This window comes from Schistocerca serialis, chromosome 3 (genome assembly GCF_023864345.2).
Source record: "Schistocerca serialis cubense isolate TAMUIC-IGC-003099 chromosome 3, iqSchSeri2.2, whole genome shotgun sequence".
Classification (NCBI taxonomy): domain Eukaryota; kingdom Metazoa; phylum Arthropoda; class Insecta; order Orthoptera; family Acrididae; genus Schistocerca; species Schistocerca serialis.
In genome coordinates, this window is record NC_064640.1 from 617,488,609 (window position 1) to 617,507,856 (window position 19,248).

At 41.3% G+C, this 19,248-nt stretch overlaps 1 protein-coding gene across 1 annotated transcript in view; it reads left to right on the forward strand.

Annotated features, from left to right (window-relative positions):
• The window catches only part of LOC126471053 (patched domain-containing protein 3-like), a 630,102-nt gene that overhangs the window by 395,950 nt on the left and 214,904 nt on the right, over positions 1-19,248 (forward strand). Inside the window, exons 7-8 of the mRNA XM_050099121.1 lie at positions 1,208-1,328; positions 1,450-1,608. Coding sequence (XP_049955078.1) covers positions 1,208-1,328; positions 1,450-1,608 — 280 coding nt within the window. The remainder of the gene's footprint in view (positions 1-1,207; positions 1,329-1,449; positions 1,609-19,248) is intronic.

Consider the following 19,248-nt stretch of genomic DNA (forward strand, 5'->3'; position numbering starts at 1 on the left):
GTCTACCAAAGCAAAACTTAATAGTGGCAGGCAGATTTCACTGTTCTCAGATACCAAGCAGGCCCATTCATCATGAACAAATAACACAATCTGTCCAAAGAATAACCAGTGTAGTGCAGAGTCATTATCAATGCTTCACTTGGCCATGTACAATAACATATCAGCTACTGAAAGAGAAATGGGACTAAGCTTGTGGCTGCAAAACCTTAATTCACCTTGCTGAGAGGCTCATGTGACCTATCAACTGGAGATGCTGTGTTGTTCACTATTCAGTGACCTCACCAGACATAGGCGTTATGAGATATATCAATAGTATTGCATCATCTATGAATACACCTGGTTGGATTACAAGATTAATCCTGTCATTTCAGATCTCTCACTGTTTTATGAAAATGAGAACTGATTTCCTGGTGCAGATCTCCTTTATACATTTTCTTTATTGCTTTAAAACCAGTGCATTTATTGTCACATGCCATTATGAGTATATTCAAACCACCATAAACTCACAGTCCAAAAATTCAGTAAGCTGTGCTTCAAACATTGGAGAGTACTTCTGTCACAGAAACAATTCCGCAGCACTTACTGTGCTAAAGGTTTGTTTAACCAATTCCTTCAATAAATATTTACCAAAGAACACTTGTTTATAGGAGTCACTCGTAGGATATTCATGATAGCACTTGGTCACATAAGATATTAAAACACCCCAAATGAAGCTTGGAAGTTCTGTCACAGAATCTGGGCTACAACAGATATTGCAATACCAGCAATATAGGAAGTAATTTGACTTTCAGCTTAGGTAGTTGCTTATTGTAAATTATTGAATAATATGTTCTATATTTGTGATTTTTATGTAATATCAGTATCTAATATTAATTTCATAATGTAGTTATCAAGATAAAAACTGAGTAATTCATAAGGTGGAATTATAAACAGGAAAACAACTGAATAAATTAACACTTACCTCCAGTTTCTGAGTAATCATACTTTCTTATTTTATCTTCTTAATGTGACTTTTTTGTTAGTCTGCACAACATTTACAAAAGTCAATTGGGTTGTTTCTTAAATAATGAATAAGCCTTATTGTAATGACTTGGAATGTGCCAATTTTATAAAAATTACTTATAAATATTCAAGGAGCACTTTTTATGACACTTTCTTGGAAATTAATTTTGCCTTATGAAAGACTGAATATATTATTGTTCCACAGCTATGATGACTTCATCCGTGAAGTTGTAGAGAACAACACAACACTGTTGTTTGCTGGATTTTCACTCATTATACTATATGTTATTCTGATGATGAGCAAGTACCACCCCATTGAACAGAGGGTTAGTATAACTTTTTGGAACATTAGTGCCATCTTATGTTGCATTCTTGACTCTTGCTGGTGGTATACTTATGAACTTATATATTGTTATATTTCTTTGATGTAATTTTGTACTTGTGTAGGTCTATTTGTCACTGTTGGGAGTCTCCATTATTGGGCAATCAATTCTTGCTTCCTATGGCCTGTGTTTCTACATGGGCTTCTTCTGGGGACCCCTACATCCAGTTTTGCCATTTCTGCTCCTTGGTATTGGAGTTGACAATATTTTTGTAATTATGCAGGTAAGTTAAACCAAGCACCCTTAATGATGAAGGAGATCATGGACAAAAGATGCAATCCACAGAACATAGTAGTATATCACAGCTTATTACTTTCTCTCAAATTTACTTCAAAATCTGCAGGAGTGACAAAATAAGTTATAATAATAACCTATAGTTGAAGACTTACTCCTTTATAACATGAGTTATGGTAATCCATTCTGCAGTTCAACTAGATTATAAGAACAACAGAAATACTGTTTATTAAACTTAACATTCATACAACAAATTTACTTTAGTGTATATGTGTTCTATATAGTCTCTTCTACCACAGCGTTTATAGATACTTAACTTTTTCTTTCAAGGCAATATAGATTGTTCCACACTTTCAACATATATATGTATGTCATGTAAGATGTAACATCCCATTTATTTCATGAACCATTTCAGATATCAAAACGAAGTTTTCAGCAAATGGTTGTATGCTAAGAGACACATACTTTGGTGTGTGATAAAGAGAGTTAACTCTTGTATCGATCGAGATACTAAAGCAAGTATGACTTTTTTTAAACAGTATGATATATTTTTAATGGCATCTGAAAGTGCATGAAAAGACAAATACAGTGATATAATGCTTGTTAATTTTGAGGTTGGAACTTTTCTCCAAATAATCTGAGAAATATTCTGAAATTGAAAGACAAGTCAGCCAGTATTGGCATTTAAGCACACTCACGCTAGGCTACCTCATTGTATCAACTCTTTTGACAGTTTACATATCTACACAGCGGAACTAGCGGGAACTGTGTCACCTATCCCTTGGTCATTTTTTCTTCAGTATTCTTTGCATGCAGACATGTACACCAATGAGAAGTTAGACATGCTACTTTTAGATGACAAATGTCAAAGAAATACTGCCAAAATGGTACAGCTGATCATTGCTGTCAGTCACACCAGGCAATTGCATGGATTATTAGTTCACTATTACATACAGGTAGCTTCAATGGTAAACAGAGGATAAGGATGAAGACTGCGACTGACAGAGCACATACGGAAGCATTTCTGGCTATGAAGCTTATCAGTCCGCATGATGGCACAAGACATATTGCTAAGGAATGTGGTATCAGCCACACAACTGTCGTTCACATCTTTCATTGGCATAAATTCCACCCTTATCATCTGTCACTACATCAGGCACTCGGAGGACACGGTTTCGAATATCATAAATAATTTTGTTGGTTTGGTCTGCAGCACCTGAAAGATGACACTCTTTGCTGATGAAAACATTAACGAACCATGGTAGTGTAAATTTATATAATGTGCACTACTGAACAGCTGAAAATCCATGCTGGCTTCATCAGGTACAAGACCAGTGACTGTGGAGCATAAATGTATGGTGCAGCATTATGGGAAATGCCATTATAGGACCTTATTTCACCCCAGGGGTGTTAAATGGAAATATGTATGCATACTTTCTTACAAACATTACACCTGTTCTTCTAGAGGACATACCACTGGATAAGGAAAAATACGTGTGGTTCCATCAAGACAGCTGCCTAGCTCGCACTTCCCATGTTCTGATGCAAATACTAAATAAAAAGTTTCCTGGCCATTGAATATGGCTGAATGCTTTGGTACAATGGCCAACCAGGTCTCCTGATTTGACTCTTCTGGATTCCCTTCTGCGAAGAGCTCTGAAAAATAGAGTCTATCATGAAGTGCCGACTACATCAGGTGATATGTGCCGTCACATCATCACAGTATGTAATAGCATATCATACAATTTCTTTCATCTGTCCAGCTATCTCATGAATGGCAATTTGAAAGGTGCCCTGCAGCTGATAGTAAGCAATTTGAACATGTGTTTAAATAAACAGTGAAGCAATGTTTTGTTAAGAAAAGTACTCATTTTGTGGATGACATGTTGTCAGTCATTCTGAATAAAAGGTTTAGTTTATTTAAAGTGTATAAGTGTATTCCATCTAACTACAGTTTTGAGTAGTAGCTACAGACTCATCTGTCCAACAGCAGGTGTTTTATTTTTGAGGAGCATTCGGGTGTTCCAGGCACAGAGAGGTCAGGTACTATTATTATTATTATTATTACTACTTTAAATCTAAGAAAGTTAATAAACTAGTTTATTTTCCCATGCATAGTGCTGTTTATCAGTATGAAGCATGAATGACCAACGTTTCTGTTTCAGCTTTGACATGTAAGTAGTGGCAGGGAAGGTTCAAATGGAAAACTGCCTGAAGAAAGCTATAGTTGTCTCCACAAAAACCTGGAAATGTAGACACATTTGAGATAGTTCTCCTAAGCCAAGAACTAGCATACACTGTAGATCCATATACAAAAATCATAGCTGATGCATCATGTATGTCGTATCTGCCTTATACACTCCTGGAAATGGAAAAAAGAACACATTGACACCGGTGTGTCAGACCCACCATACTTGCTCCGGACACTGCGAGAGGGCTGTACAAGCAATGATCACACGCACGGCACAGCGGACACACCAGGAACCGCGGTGTTGGCCGTCGAATGGCGCTAGCTGCGCAGCATTTGTGCACCGCCGCCATCAGTGTCAGCCAGTTTGCCGTGGCATACGGAGCTCCATCGCAGTCTTTAACACTGGTAGCATGCCGCAACAGCGTGGACGTGAACCGTATGTGCAGTTGACGGACTTTGAGCGAGGGCGTATAGTGGGTATGCGGGAGGCCAGGTGGACGTACCGCCGAATTGCTCAACACGTGGGGCGTGAGGTCTCCACAGTACATCGATGTTGTCGCCAGTGGTCGGCGGAAGGTGCACGTGCCCGTCGACCTGGGACCGGACCGCAGCGACGCACAGATGCATGCCAAGACCGTAGGATCCTACGCAGTGCCGTAGGGGACCGCACCGCCACTTCCCAGCAAATTAGGGACACTGTTGCTCCTGGGGTATCGGCGAGGACCATTCGCAACCGTCTCCATGAAGCTGGGCTACGGTCCCGCACACCGTTAGGCCGTCTTCCGCTCACGCCCCAACATCGTGCAGCCCGCCTCCAGTGGTGTCGCGACAGGCGTGAATGGAGGGAGCGTGTTTGGCGCCGTGCAAGTGAGCGCCACAATCAGGACTGCATACGACCGAGGCACACAGGGCCAACACCCGGCATCATGGTGTGGGGAGCGATCTCCTACACTGGCCGTACACCACTGGTGATCGTCGAGGGGACACTGAATAGTGCACGGTGCATCCAAACCGTCATCGAACCCATCGTTCTACCATTCCTAGACCGGCAAGGGAACTTGCTGTTCCAACAGGACAATGCACGTCCGCATGTATCCCGTGCCACCCAACGTGCTCTAGAAGGTGTAAGTCAACTACCCTGGCCAGCAAGATCTCCGGATCTGTCCCCCATTGAGCATGTTTGGGACTGGATGAAGCGTCGTCTCACGCGGTCTGCACGTCCAGCACGAACGCTGGTCCAACTGAGGCGCCAGGTGGAAATGGCATGGCAAGCCGTTCCACAGGACTACATCCAGCATCTCTACGATCGTCTCCATGGGAGAATAGCAGCCTGCATTGCTGCGAAAGGTGGATATACACTGTACTAGTGCCGACATTGTGCTTGCTCTGTTGCCTGTGTCTATGTGCCTGTGGTTCTGTCAGTGTGATCATGTGATGTATCTGACCCCAGGAATGTGTCAATAAAGTTTCCCCTTCCTGGGACAATGAATTCACGGTGTTCTTATTTCAATTTCCAGGAGTGTATAATGATGGAGCCTGGCATGAGATCTCTGCTTGGTGATGTTTACAGTGCAATAGCCAACTCTGGCTACATCGCTTTCTAATTTTAGTATGTTTCTTTTGCAAGGTGTTTCTGACTCAAAATTAATAACCATTATAAGACTGTACTTTTCATTTCAAGCAGTTTTGGGTGCCATTAAAAAAAATGTATCCTTTCATTTAAAAGAATCTTACTTGCATCAATATCTTGATAGATACAAGAGTTCTGAATCCATTCATGAAATAAAAGGGGTGTTATGCCTTACATAATTCACCTTTTATATTCCACTGCTTAAAAAAAAAAAAAAGAAAAGGATGAATCAGAGGAACACACAGTACTTTTCCCATATTTAACATGACAAGAAGTGAGTAGAAAATGTAGATTCACATCAGTATTCTTTACTTTTTAGTTGCATGCCTGGATGATCAGCCATTAATTATGATTGACAGCCATCTGAAATTAATTCAAAATAAATTCGCTGAATGTGAATATCTTGGCATCAGCTGTATTAAGGTATAGATGTACTACCTACAAATGACATGAAAATTTGTACCAGATTAGGACTTGAACCTAGATTTCCTGCTTATCACGAATGGTCACCTTAATCACTTCAGGCATCCACGCATGCCTCTCAGTCCAACCCAAACTTCCATACATCACACTATCAACATCCATATTCCATAGTCCCCTACATTTATCAGTTAATGCTTGCAGTTGTACTCTGTATTCCCACAACAATTAGAATGAGACCATGAGGAATGGAGACCCATGATATTATCATCTTGTGTCTGTTTCAGCATGTAATATTTACTTGCATATCTGGATGAAAAGACAGTAAGGACAATTAATTCAGAATAAATTAACTGAATTTGAATAGCTTGACATCAGATGTGTTTTGTACTACCTATTGATGACATGAAAATTTGTGCTAGACCAGTACTCAAACCTGGATTTCCTGCTTATCGTGAGCTAAAAGCTTTAGTTGTGCTTTTAGAAACAGTTCAAATATTTTGTTTCACATTTATGCTTATATACAAGTATGTGGACACATATTGCAATAAAATGAATTATCATACCAACAAATTCTGTCATAGATAATTAAAAAGCTACTGATTAACAACAAGAATTTACTTTTGAAATATAAATCTGGAATGAACTAGATGGAAAGGTATCTTTTAGAGTGGGTAGCAGTAAATAGCCTATAATAACACAATCTGTAATCAACCAAAAGGACATGTAGCATAATGACCATATATGGGCATATTACTGTGAACCTGAGCAGTATATTGCAGCAGTGCTAATAGCGGGTGATCACAGTGTGTTGTCACTGTAATAATTCAACAAGGCCAGTACAATGTTATGGTGCAGGTTAGCATGCTGAAACAGGACTCAGTGGTGCTGCACTGACTATTGGAGCAAGGAGCAGATTTTCACACTGACAGTGGCAATAGTGTTTTAAGTTACACGACTGGTAGTGGCGCCTGTGCACAATAAGTGCACTGCTGCCAACTATAAATACTGGACATTTTTGTAATAGAATTACTCTGAGTCTTGCAGCCCACCCAGGACAGCAGGGCTGTGCTGGAAAAGGATGCCGCCCAGACCTGCCAGCAGAGGTCACAGGTTCGAAGCCATGGCAGGGCAACAGCTCTGTGCATTCAGTCCCTCGTCGGACTTAGTGCTGTGGTGCTTCTGGCCGCACCAGGGCATCTTCAGCAGCATGGCAGACTCCTCTCCAGGGGCAAAAGGTTACTTCCCATGTACACCAGCCACCATCTGCCACTGCCGAATGGGCATCTAAGCATTGTAGGCAACCCCTGCCTTGACACCACTGGATGACGCCAGGGGCTGCAGTGGCCACAGCAATGTCGAGTTCACACACTGTTAGCTTATGTAACAAGGCAGCCAGTGTGGTGTAGTGCCATGTCAGCAGTGCCATGGGTGCGGTGAGCCGTCCCAGCAAAATTAAGCAGCCAGTCAGACACTGATCCAGTGTATCAAGCAGCACAGACGTATCAATAGAAGACTTATTATATTTGCAGCTGTCTTTCTCTGGAGCCACCTGGGCTCCCTCCTCACCTCTACCACTCACTCATGCCATCTTGGCTCATAGTCACACACCCTGCACCAGGGGGCGCTATAGTTTGCTGTCAGGGTCTGGGGCATTGTTTTCATGCAACACGGCATCTGGACCGTGACCTTGGGTGTCAACTTGAGGCAGTGAGTGATGAACTGTTTGGTTATATTTAAGAGGGTGTAATAGACATGGATGCATGGTATGACTGTCATTTTAACTTGAAGGTTACCTTGTTTAGACTGGAGGAGTCAATTGACTTATCTGAGTTTAAAGATGTACACAGTGCAGCTTGCTTGGGCTTTCTGCACCTTCCATGGAGTCAGTGCCTTTAACCTGTTATATGGTGTTGTCAACTGGTCATATTGCAATGCAGTGTCGAGAGTTTAGATGGCTCACAAGTTAATGTAAAGACTAATTTGTAGTGATCTTTCAGAATTGTAATTAATTTTATTTTGTTGTTGCTTTATTGTGTGTAATAAGAGTATAAGAGTGTCGCAATGGCAGAGTCAGTGACAAACATGTGTCGGAGCCAGAACAGTATGGATATTGTTAGAAAAAGTAGCACAGCTGACAGCAGATAATACACAACTACATGGGCACTTGGCAGTGAAACACAAACAGTTAGCAGTGCTCCACATACCACAGCATGAGGTGGATCCAGCTACTGTAGGATTCCTTTTTCCCTTTCCTGGAAAATCATCTGAGGATGTATGATTATTCTTAGAGGAGCTTAAAGTTTCAGCAGAGATGGGTGGTTGGATGGATAGTCACTTGTTGCAGGTAGAAATATTTTAACTATTGGCAGATGCAAAAACATGTGTGAGGTGTAGGGAAGCATTAAGGAATACAGCAAGCTTTGAATAACTGGAAAAGGGCTTTTGCAAACATGCAAGAAACAGAATAGTGTTAGGTATTTTCAAGAACATTTGAACCCTATTTTGAAGAGGCATGCGGAAACTGTGGAAAATTTTGTGGTTAGGATAAGGGAATGTAATGAACACGTATACAAGTAGGGGCAGATTGATGTAACAAAAGCTGTTTTGTTGCAAGAAGCTGAACGAAGGGTGCTCAATGCTTTTGTAAAGTGATTGCCATTGGACATGTTGAGAATGGCACATACAGGTGCACCACAGGGTCTGCATTCTGCTACTATGTTAGCAATGGAGTGTGAAGAAATTGATATGTCAGTAGGGATAAAAGATAGATGTTGGATATTTTCTGCAAACATTAATTGTATGTGTGTTGGCAGAAAGGGAATTTACAGAGGCAGTGTCACCAGCCACAGGGAAATAAAGGAAATGGAAGATACCAGCAGCAGAATTTTGGTAAAGGGCTTAGGGGTGGACAATGAGGCGGTAAGCAGCTGTTAAATGCAGGAGGGAACCCAGAGTCCACCTCAAGGTGTTCCCATTAAAATGAGATGCCAGAAATATGTACAGGTATGCAGTGGCGGCGTATGCAGTAAGAGTTATTGTAGGAGGTAAAGACTGTAAGTTTTTTTGGGCACAGTGGCCCTTGTATCAGTTGCCATTAGGGACTTAATAGGTTAAAGGCAATGGAACCCACGATGCTGTAGGTTATGTGGGGTTGGGGATAATGATGCGAGGCTGTTGGGGTTGGCACATGTAGACTTTCAAATAGGGGCTGTTTGGTTTAAGCAGTGTGAGCAAGGGCAACAGTGTGATCTTGGGGCTAGACTTTTTGTATCAACGTTGTGCTAAAATTGCCCTTCAGCTATGTACAGTAGAATTCAGTCTGACTGTGTACCAGATGGCACTGGGAAGTCGCTTTGTGTGAATGTAGAGCCAGATTTACTTGTGGGTATGTAATGTGTTGTGGAGACTCTGGAAGAGCATGATATACTGGATACAGCAAATTTTTTTTTTAAGAGAAATGTTGTACACGTACAAGAGAGGTATGGTGGGAGAGTGGTACATGTAAATATAGATCATTTTGGCACTGAGGTAGTGAAGTTAAGGAAGGGTACGTTAACAGCAAGTTTAGACATTCTGGATGAGGGTGAGTTGTGCAGAAGGAGAGTGAACCAAAGCAACTGCAAGCCTCTGTTAAAACTGCATTATGTAGAAAAGTGGAACAGATAAATGGAATATAGAGAGAGAAAATGGTAGAATTACTGTTAGAATTTGAGGATTTATATTTTCGAAGGCTCCATTGCCAGCAATGCCTGTGACCCAAGACTGAATACTAACAGAAAACAAAGAACTGGTGTGTTTGAAACCACACCATATTCCTAAGTATTTATAGCTAATTATGAAAGATTTTATTAAGCAGCAGTCAGCTGACATGATAGTAGAACAGGGTAATAGTCCATTGGGTACAGGAATTGTGGTCATACAAAAGAAATCTATGGATGGATCTAGACAATGCAGGTTATGCTGTGATTACTGTTACCTGAACAGCAAGACCACAGCAGATGCATATCCCATCCTAAACATTACTGACACTATAGACAATATGGATCAATGTCAGTATTTCTCAACCATAGGATTGAAGAGTGGTTACCATCAATTGGAGCTTGTTCCTGAAGACCAACCGAAGACAGCATTTTCAGTACCATGGGGGCGCTATCAGTTCAAGAGAATATCATTTGGATTAAAAAATGCACCTGTGGTTCTTTCAGGAGCTGTTGGACAATGTGTTGGGAGGTTTGAAAGCACATCAATGTCTTGTCTACTTGGATAATATCATCATATTTTCAAAAGACATGGAGCAGCATAGACAATGTCCAAGGAGGTGTTTAAGAGATTAAGGACTGCACATCTGGCGTTGAGCATAGAGAAGTGCCATTTTGCATCAGAAGAAGTAAGGTATTTAGGCAGCGTAATTGGTAAAGACAAAGTGAGGCCAGACCCAAGGCTAGTACAAGCTGTATGGAAATTCCCAGTGCCTAAGTCGATTAAGGAATTGCAGTCTTTTTTTGGGATCTTGAATTACAATAGAAAATTCACGGAAGGGTTTGCTGACATAGCATGACCTCTTGCTAAGAAAAGGTGTGAACAGAGGAGTGTTGGGATGCATTTGAAGATGTGAAGAGCTTTGACATCCACCTTGGTTCTAGTATTTACTTTTGTTTGATGCATCTAATCATGCTTTGGAATGTGTTTCAAGCCAGGAGATCAGTAGTGAAGAGCATCTTGTAGCCTATGTATCGAGATAGCTGAATGCAATGGAGAAGAACTATTCAATGACAGAGAAGGAGAACTGAGCCTCATTTATGGTGTTACATGTTTTAGACATCATCTATACAGGAAAAAGTTTTGGTTAGTGGCTGACCACTCTGCTTTGAAGTGGTTATTAGGACTGAAGGACCCATCTAGCAAGCTAACACCATAGACCCTGGAACTTAGTGAATTCAACCATGAAGCAGTACATGAGCCAGGGAAAAAAACAGAAAAATTCATATGCATTACCAGGAAGGTAACAGTGGCGAAAATTCTGGGCCCTGGTTTTGCAGAATAGCAAGCAGTGCAGAGTGCTGATAGTGACTGTAAACAGTACACAATGCAATCACAGTTTAGCAACTGTGACAGACTGTTGTGCAAGGAAATGAGACTAGAGCCATAGGTAGTAGTACCAATGAAGTTTAAGGAAAAGATTTTGAAGGAAGCACATGATCACATGTTATCTGGTCATGGAGGGTGCAGACCAAAAAAACCGGAGAGTAGCTGAGAGATATTGGTGGAGAGGAAGGAAAATAGATGTGTATCAATACATGGCGAAATGTACACAGTGTATACTCAGATCAAAAGTGGGTACCAGTACAGAGGCTACCATAAGCACCAAAACTGTTTTAAATGCTATGGATTGATGTATTAGGAGCATTCAGTCATATTCTAGCAGGAAACCAAGTCATATACTCTATACTAGATCATTTTTGTCAGTACATGGAGATGGTTGCTATGCCAAACCAGCAGACAATGACAGTCCCATAAGCAATAATTAACAACTGCATTTTGAAGTTTGGAGTACAAGATAGGGCAATTATGGACCAAAGTAAGAATTTCATGTTGGTCTTATTGAAGGAGCTGTGTTGGTTATTCCATCTAAAGAAGTTAAGAACTAGCCCTCTGCATCCGCAGGTAAATGGTAGGAAGAAATGAGTGTACAGTACAATTGGAAAAATTTTAAGTTACTTTGTGAATGCATGTCCGCAGCTCGTTGTCTCGTGGTAGCGTTCTCGCTTCCCGAGCACAGGGTCCCAGGTTCGATTCCTGGCGGGGTCAGGGATTTTCACCTGCCTGAGATGACTGGGTGTTGTTGTGTCATCATCATCATCATCATTCATCCCCATTATGGTCGTAGGAAGGCAACGGAAAACCACCTCCATTAGGACCTTGCCAAGTATGGCAGTGCGAGTCTCCCGCATCATTCCCCTACGCTCTGTCAAGAAGCATGCGACTTCATTTCCATGTGAATGCACATCATATGGCTATGGTACATATGTAAGTTATGTTGTGTTAGCATATAATTCATATAATTCGAAAGTGCACACCAATAATGAGTTGTCCCCTTATGAGATTATGTATGACTGGAAAATACCATCACTGTTCAACTTAATGAAGACCAAGAAAATTAAAGCTGGGGAGTCGGTATGTGAGTTTGCAAAAACAGCACTAGAAGTATGGAAATGATACAGAAGGTGAATATGAAGGCGTTCGAGAAGCAGGAATAATCAATGAGACATAAAGCAAGTTTACCACAGGATAAAGTAGGGCAATAGGTGATATTATCCAGTCTTACATGCCAAAAGGGAAACAAAAAAGTTTATCACAAGGTATCCTGGACCTTAATAGATGGCGGAAACTGCTTCAACAGTTAATGTGAAGTTCCAGTTACCAACAAGAATACCAATTGTACATGTTGGGCATCTGTGACCTTTTTGAAGCTGTCCAGAGCTGATTCTGTGAGTATCAAGGATTGAGCCAGAGAAAAATCCAATGAGAAGGAGTCAGAGTAAAAGACAAGATGATGTTGCTGAGCAGGCACAAAAAGTGCCTTATGCATTAAGGTCAAGAAGATTAGGGATGTTTTCCAGGAATTATGTTGTTCATACATTTGCATACATATAGGATAGTAGTGAATAAGATATGTAAAGTACAAATGTGCTGTGAATAAGTTATGTTAGTAAAGAGAATTTTTCTGTTATTTTTTGATTGTAAGCAGACTTGCTAGTGACAGCAGCCTTCTGAGGTGGGATGAAGGGTATTTGTTCCTGTCCTCAGGTTGCAATAGGTCGAGGACAAGAATGGCAGGAATATTGCATTTCATCACTTGTTTTATGTCATGATGAAACTACAGTTGCCTGGTATAACTGTGGGCTCTTTGATTGCTCTGGGAGGTGGTGGAGTCGAACTACTGCATATGAAATATTAGTTCACTGTATTACAAGATCGATAAAAGGATTTACTTAACTTTATACAATCCTTAGAGGTAAGAGGGGTGGAAGCAACAGGACAAGCTGTAAAGGTTGAGATGCCAGTAGTGTGCAAGAAACTGAAGAAGTAGGTTCATAAGTAAAGTAGCAGCAATCAGCTTAGTGAGAAAGATTGGATGCCTTATCTAGCCCATGTCAGCAAGTCACAAATGTTTAGTTATAAAATTTCTCCGTATGCCACACAGATATGTAGTTTGATATGAAACTGGTTTTAAGGTTGACCTGAAGGACTGGGTCTTCTTGTTCATAGAGGAGGGGGGGGGGGGGGGGGGGTAATGTTGCATAATGACCATATGTGGGGGAGATTCATGTGAGTCTGAGCAGTGTACTGCAGCAGTACTGACAGTGGATGAGTGTAGGATGTTGTCACTTTGTCACTGCAATAGTTCAACAAGGCCAGTGTATATTAATGGTGCAGGTTATCATGCTGAAGCGGTAAAACTCAGTGGTACTGTATTGACTAGTGCAGCAAGAGTAAGACAGATTTCTACACTGACAGTGGCAGTAGTGTTTTTAAGATATATAACTGAAAACAGTGAATATGCACAATAAGCACACTGCTGAAGATTATAAGTACTTGTCATTTTTGTAATAGAATTATTCTGAGTCTCGCAACACTGCTGAAGATTATAAGTACTTGTCATTTTTGTAATAGAATTATTCTGAGTCTCGCAGTCCACACAGCGTAACAGGTCTGTACTGGACGAGAATCCCACATGGGCTTGCCAGTGAAGGTCACTAGTTTGAGGTCACTGCAGGGCTTAGTGCCACAGCATGGCTGATCACACTAGGCCATCTCCAGCAGTATGGCAGATTTCTCCGCCTGTGCACACCAGCTGCCATTTGCCACTGACATACAGGCATCTCAGCATGGTGAGCATCCCCTACCTTGATGTCACCAGACAACAGCATGGTCTCAGTGGCCACAGCAGTGGTGAGTCTGCACACTGCTGGCACCCGGTGTCTGCAGCAGGCTTATATAATGAGGCTGCTGGCACAGTCTAGTATTGTGTCAGCAATGTGGGATGTATGGGCAGCCACACCAGCAGAATTCAGTGCCCAGTTGGACACTGACCCAGTGTACAAAGCATTGCAGATGCATTAATAAAAGAACTTGTTACATTTGCAGCTCCTTTTCTCTGGAGCCACCTGGGTCTCTCCACCACCCACTTGCACCATCCTGGCTCATAGAAACCCCACACTGCACCAGGGTGGATGCTACAGACACTTCAATGCAGACATAATGGAACATTATACATGGTGTCCCAGGAGGAATGACCAATATTCAGGGATATGACAGGAACAATCATTTGAAGGACAAAAAAGTCTAGTAAACATGGACTCTAAAATGCGTACCTTAAGAGCTATGAGCACTTATTCATCTTCTCTACCATGAAACACATCTCTTATACTGAACAAGTGCTCATCAGCTCTTGTGGTATGCATTTTAGAGCCCAAGTTTACAAGACTTTTTTGCTCTGAGTGATTATTTCTGTAATATCCCTGAATACTGACTATTCCTCCTGGTACACCCTGTATTTTCATGTGTACAGATAAGAAATGAATGAATTAAATCATCTTTTAAAAAATCTAGTTCACCGAGAAGAAAAATAAAATGGTTGAAATTTTACTTTTGAATTTATCAGAGTATTTCCACACTGTTTTTAACATACTGACTTATTCAGCTTCAATGCACCAGAAGTGATTTTTACTTGAGTACATATTACTGCATGACACACCACCTTACTAAGTTGGCACAGAAGCTAGTCACCTAAAAAACAACATAAGAAATGTCCAGAGTCTTGTACCATCTAGTGGAGTATAAACCAATTACATAATGTCTAGAAATGTCAAGACATGCACAGGCTGTAGTGAAGTCCTGGGCCACATTTATGCAGAGTGTCTAGGCTTCAGCTTAGGGGCCTGCTTCCACAAAAACTTGAAATTAAAAAAAGTTCTTGCTTTAATACTGTGATTTGGGCTCCTCTTACAATTGTAAATGATGGAGATGTACTTTCCGTGATTCAAATTTTTAGTGGCAGCCACTGAAAGGTGTAGCCCTTCATTAGACAAGCAATGGGCAATGGAGGTTTTTGGCAGTTTGAAATGAACTAGGTTCTTTCATACCTCATTTCATCCAAACCAGATTCCATGGAATGTCAAATTTATTTTCCTTATATCAGCATCACTCTAGGAATGCATGTCACTTACAATCACAAACATCAGTGGGGAAAGGTCATTTTCAAAATTCAAGTTCTTGAAAGACATCTTAGAAGACTGACTCACCATTTTTGCTTTACTCAATGCTGGTATTTCGAGACAAGCTATGAAGATACTGTAAGTAGCTTCATTAAAATGAAGTGTAGACACAAACCAGTTAGCCAATAATGTTATTTAAATTTTCGTTTTAAAGCTACGTGTTTGGGAAAGTATTGTATTTTAATTTTATACAGGGAAAATTTCCTTGGTTGATACATCTCTTTCATAATTTTACACACTTGCTTATAGTTATGGCCTTGTGTCAAATGGTTTCCTGAAATCTAGTGATATGGAATCTATCTTTTGCCCTTCATCCACAGTTCATAGGATATTGCACAGAAACAGGCAGTCTGAGTTTCAAACAAGCAATGCTTTCTAAATCTGTGTTGATTTTTTGATAGACGCTTTTTTCTCTCAAGGAAATTGATTATATTTGAATTTAGAATATGCCCAAGAATTCTGCAACAAACCAACATTAAGGATATTGCTTTGTAATTTTGTGAGTCTATTCTTCCACCTTTCTTATATATAGGAGTCAGCTGCACTTTTTCCAGTTGATTGTGACTTTCCACCGGGCAAGATATTCATAATAAATGCAAGCTAAGTGTGGGGCCAATGGCAAAGAGTACTTTCTATTAAACAGAATTGGGATTACATCCAGACCTGGTGACTTATTTATTTTCAACTCTTTCAGTTGCTTTTCAGTGCCAAGGATGTCTATTTCTATGCCCTCCAAATGGGAGTTTGTGTATCATTCAAATGATGGTATGTCTGTATGATCCTCCTGCATGATGGTTTTTTTAAACACAAAACTTGAAAACTTCAGATTGTTCAAATGGCTCTGAGCACTATGGGACTTAACTTCTGAGGTCATCAGTCCCCTAGAACTTAGAGCTACTTAAACCTAACTAACCTAAGGACATCACACACATCCATGCCCGAGGCAGGATTCGAACCTGCGACTGTAGCGGCAATGCAGTTCCAGACTGTAGTGCCTAGAACCGAATGGCCAAAACTTCAGATTTCTCCTTGCTGTCTTCTACTGCCACACCAGATTGGTCTATTAGCGACTGAGAAGAAGCTTTCAACCTGCTTAGAAATTTTGTGTACAACCAAAATCCCTAGGATTTTTCACAATATCTTTTGCTAACTTATTGTGGTGGAAGTAGTTGTACGCTTCACCCATCAATATTTTTATAGATACAGGAATTTTTATTAACTTTTGGCTGTTAACATTTCTGATTTCTTTTCTAAATTGAGAGTACAACAGTCTGTTTTCACAGAATTTTTGGAATTTTGCTCTTAAACCATGGTGAGTCTTTCCTGTCTTTAATGCACTTACTCAGTATATTTCTCCAGAATGTGATTTATAATCAGTTTAAAGTTTGCCCATAATTCCTCTATGTCCATCATATTGGAACTAAAAAAAGGCCATTGATTGTCCGAGTACAATGCTAACAACTGCTTGTCTGCTCTTTCCGGCATAAAAACTCTCCTAGCCTTCTTGATGGATTCATTAACTTAAGTAAAAGTTGTAATTATGATAACAATATGGTTGCTAGTGCTTTTCTCTATACTAATTCTGTTGATAAAGTCAAATCTGTTTGTGGCTGCAGGGTCTAAAATATAACAACTTTTTTAATATTTTGATTCTTTTGCTTTATTAAATCTGATTATAATTTTTAAGAACAGGACAAACATTGCTAAATTATAAGTGCATATAGGTGTAGAGGAAATAATTGGAAAACATTTGGAAACTAAGGCTTGCAACCTCTTACCATTAAGTATGAGACATGTTATCAAAATACAGAGCTTATGTAACTGTTCTCTGGTACAGTACTTTTCATTCTTTTAGATCTTATATTTCTTCAGTAATTTTGACATGTGCATGCATTCTGGGTACTGATTGTACTGTAAAACATGTACAAAGTACTATATAATAAAAATAATATAAAGAGAAGATAAATTGCTACTTATCATAAAGGTGACACATTAAGCTGAAGACAGGCACAACTAAAAGACACTTACACATTAATTTTTGGCCACAGCCTTCTTCATAAAAAGAAAGAGAAACACACACCATTCATTCACACAAGCAAGCACACCTTATGCACATGTGACCATCAACTCCAAAGTGCCAGATCTGGCCGTCATGTGTGCATGAGGTGTGCTTGCTTGTGTGAATGAATGGTGTGTGTTTCCGTTTCGTTTTCTGATGAAGGCTGTGGCTGAAAGTTAATGTGTAAGTGTCTCTTCATTATACGCATGTCCGCCCCTGGTAGCTGAGTGAGGTGCACGACGGAATGTAATACCAAACTGCCCAGGTTCGATTCCTGGTTGGGTCGGAGATTTTCTCTGCTCAGGGACTGGGTGTTGTGTTGTCCTTATCATCATTTCATCCCTATTGACACTCAAGTCACCAAAGTGGCGTCAACTCGAAAGACTTGCACCAGGCGAATGGTCTACCCGACGGGAGGCCCTAGCCACACGGCATTTCCATTACACTCATCTGCAAATTAACATGTCTCCTTTATGGTAAGTAGCAGTCTACTTTCTTCTTACATTTTTGACTTTCCAACCTGGAGGTTTCCATTGTTTGTATACTAAAAAGTTGAGTTTCCTGTATATCTATTCACATAAGCCAGAGACATTCTTATTTTATCATGCAGTTGTATGTGCACTGTCGCTCTGGTCGTAAGCTTGCTGTTAAGATGATACCAACACACCAGTACCGTAAATATTGATATATAAACAGTGCATGTCCAACATACATGTGGAAGACAGACAGTGCATGAGCCATTATCACAGTGAAAGGACATATGAGCTATATGTTATAACTTCAAGTTGAACAAATATATTTCAAGGACGATGCAATACATGAAAGTCACAGATCAAGTAAACAGAGTAAGACGTGTGTACACTTTAACAGTCACATCACAACTGAGTCCGAGTCTAGGGGCCGCTGGCTGGCTGGCCACTTAGGTGGCGCTGCTGCTGCATGGCTGGCAGACAGTGCCACATGTAGAGGACACACGTAACTGCGGCGGGCACTTTGAAAGATCAGCGAGTCACAACACTTTTCCCCCCTTTAAAGCTTTTGCACAGGTCTTGATGGAGGTGGCCTGTAGATTGCTAACATCTATAGGTGTTGTTTGACTGGCCGTAAAGTCTCGAGGAGGAGGCTTCCCGTACGGATGGAAGTGTCCCCGATGATAACGGGTCAAGATGACAGGAGACGTGGGGGTCGAATCTGCTGGGGCCCCATGCACCAATCTGCCCATTGCAGCAAGTCCGGTTGTTATAACAGGAGACATGGGCGATGTGTCCACATCCATAGGAGGCGAGTAGAATTGCTCCGACATGATGGTCATCTGGTTCCTGCATGGGTACGTCTCCTGTTGGCATCAGTTCTTGTGCTGGGACCGATAGGATGGTGAGAGGGCTGCATTGTGAGTGATGAGAGATTCCAGGATCCCGAGTGTCAGGTAGAGCTGAAGGTGGTGTAGCGGCATCTGGAACAGGCGTTGCCGGCACACGAGGCCAAAGCTAGTCCGCACTGCAACACCCGTGTCCATCTGGATTTCATACAGGCGTTAGCCACAGTGTCGTAAGATGTGGCCAGGATTCCATTTTGGCCACCTGCCATATCCCCGTACCCATACAAGGTCGCCGGCGGTGAACCGGCCAAGCGAAGGCACCCACGGCCGTGAGGTGGAAGGCCGCAGAAGATGAAGTAGCATGCGGGGCTGTCGGCCATGTAAGAGCTCAGCCGGGCTGTGGTCGCCAATGGGGGTGAAACGGTAAGAAGCCAGAAAGTGGAGAAGCGCATCATCAGCATCTGAAGAAGTCAGGAGTTTCCTCATCTGAGCCTTAAATGTGTGGACCAGTCGTTCAGCCTCACTGTTTGACTGTGGATGGAATGGAGGGGCCATGACAGGCATGACGCCGTGATGGGCACAAAATCCGCAAAATCGGAAGAGGCAAATTGCAGACCATTATCAGTAACAAGAGTAGAGGGACGGCCTTCCAACGAGAAAATGCGAGCTAGAGCATTTGTGGTTGCCGCATTGGTAGGCGACGTGCGACAGGCAATGAAAGGAAAGTTAG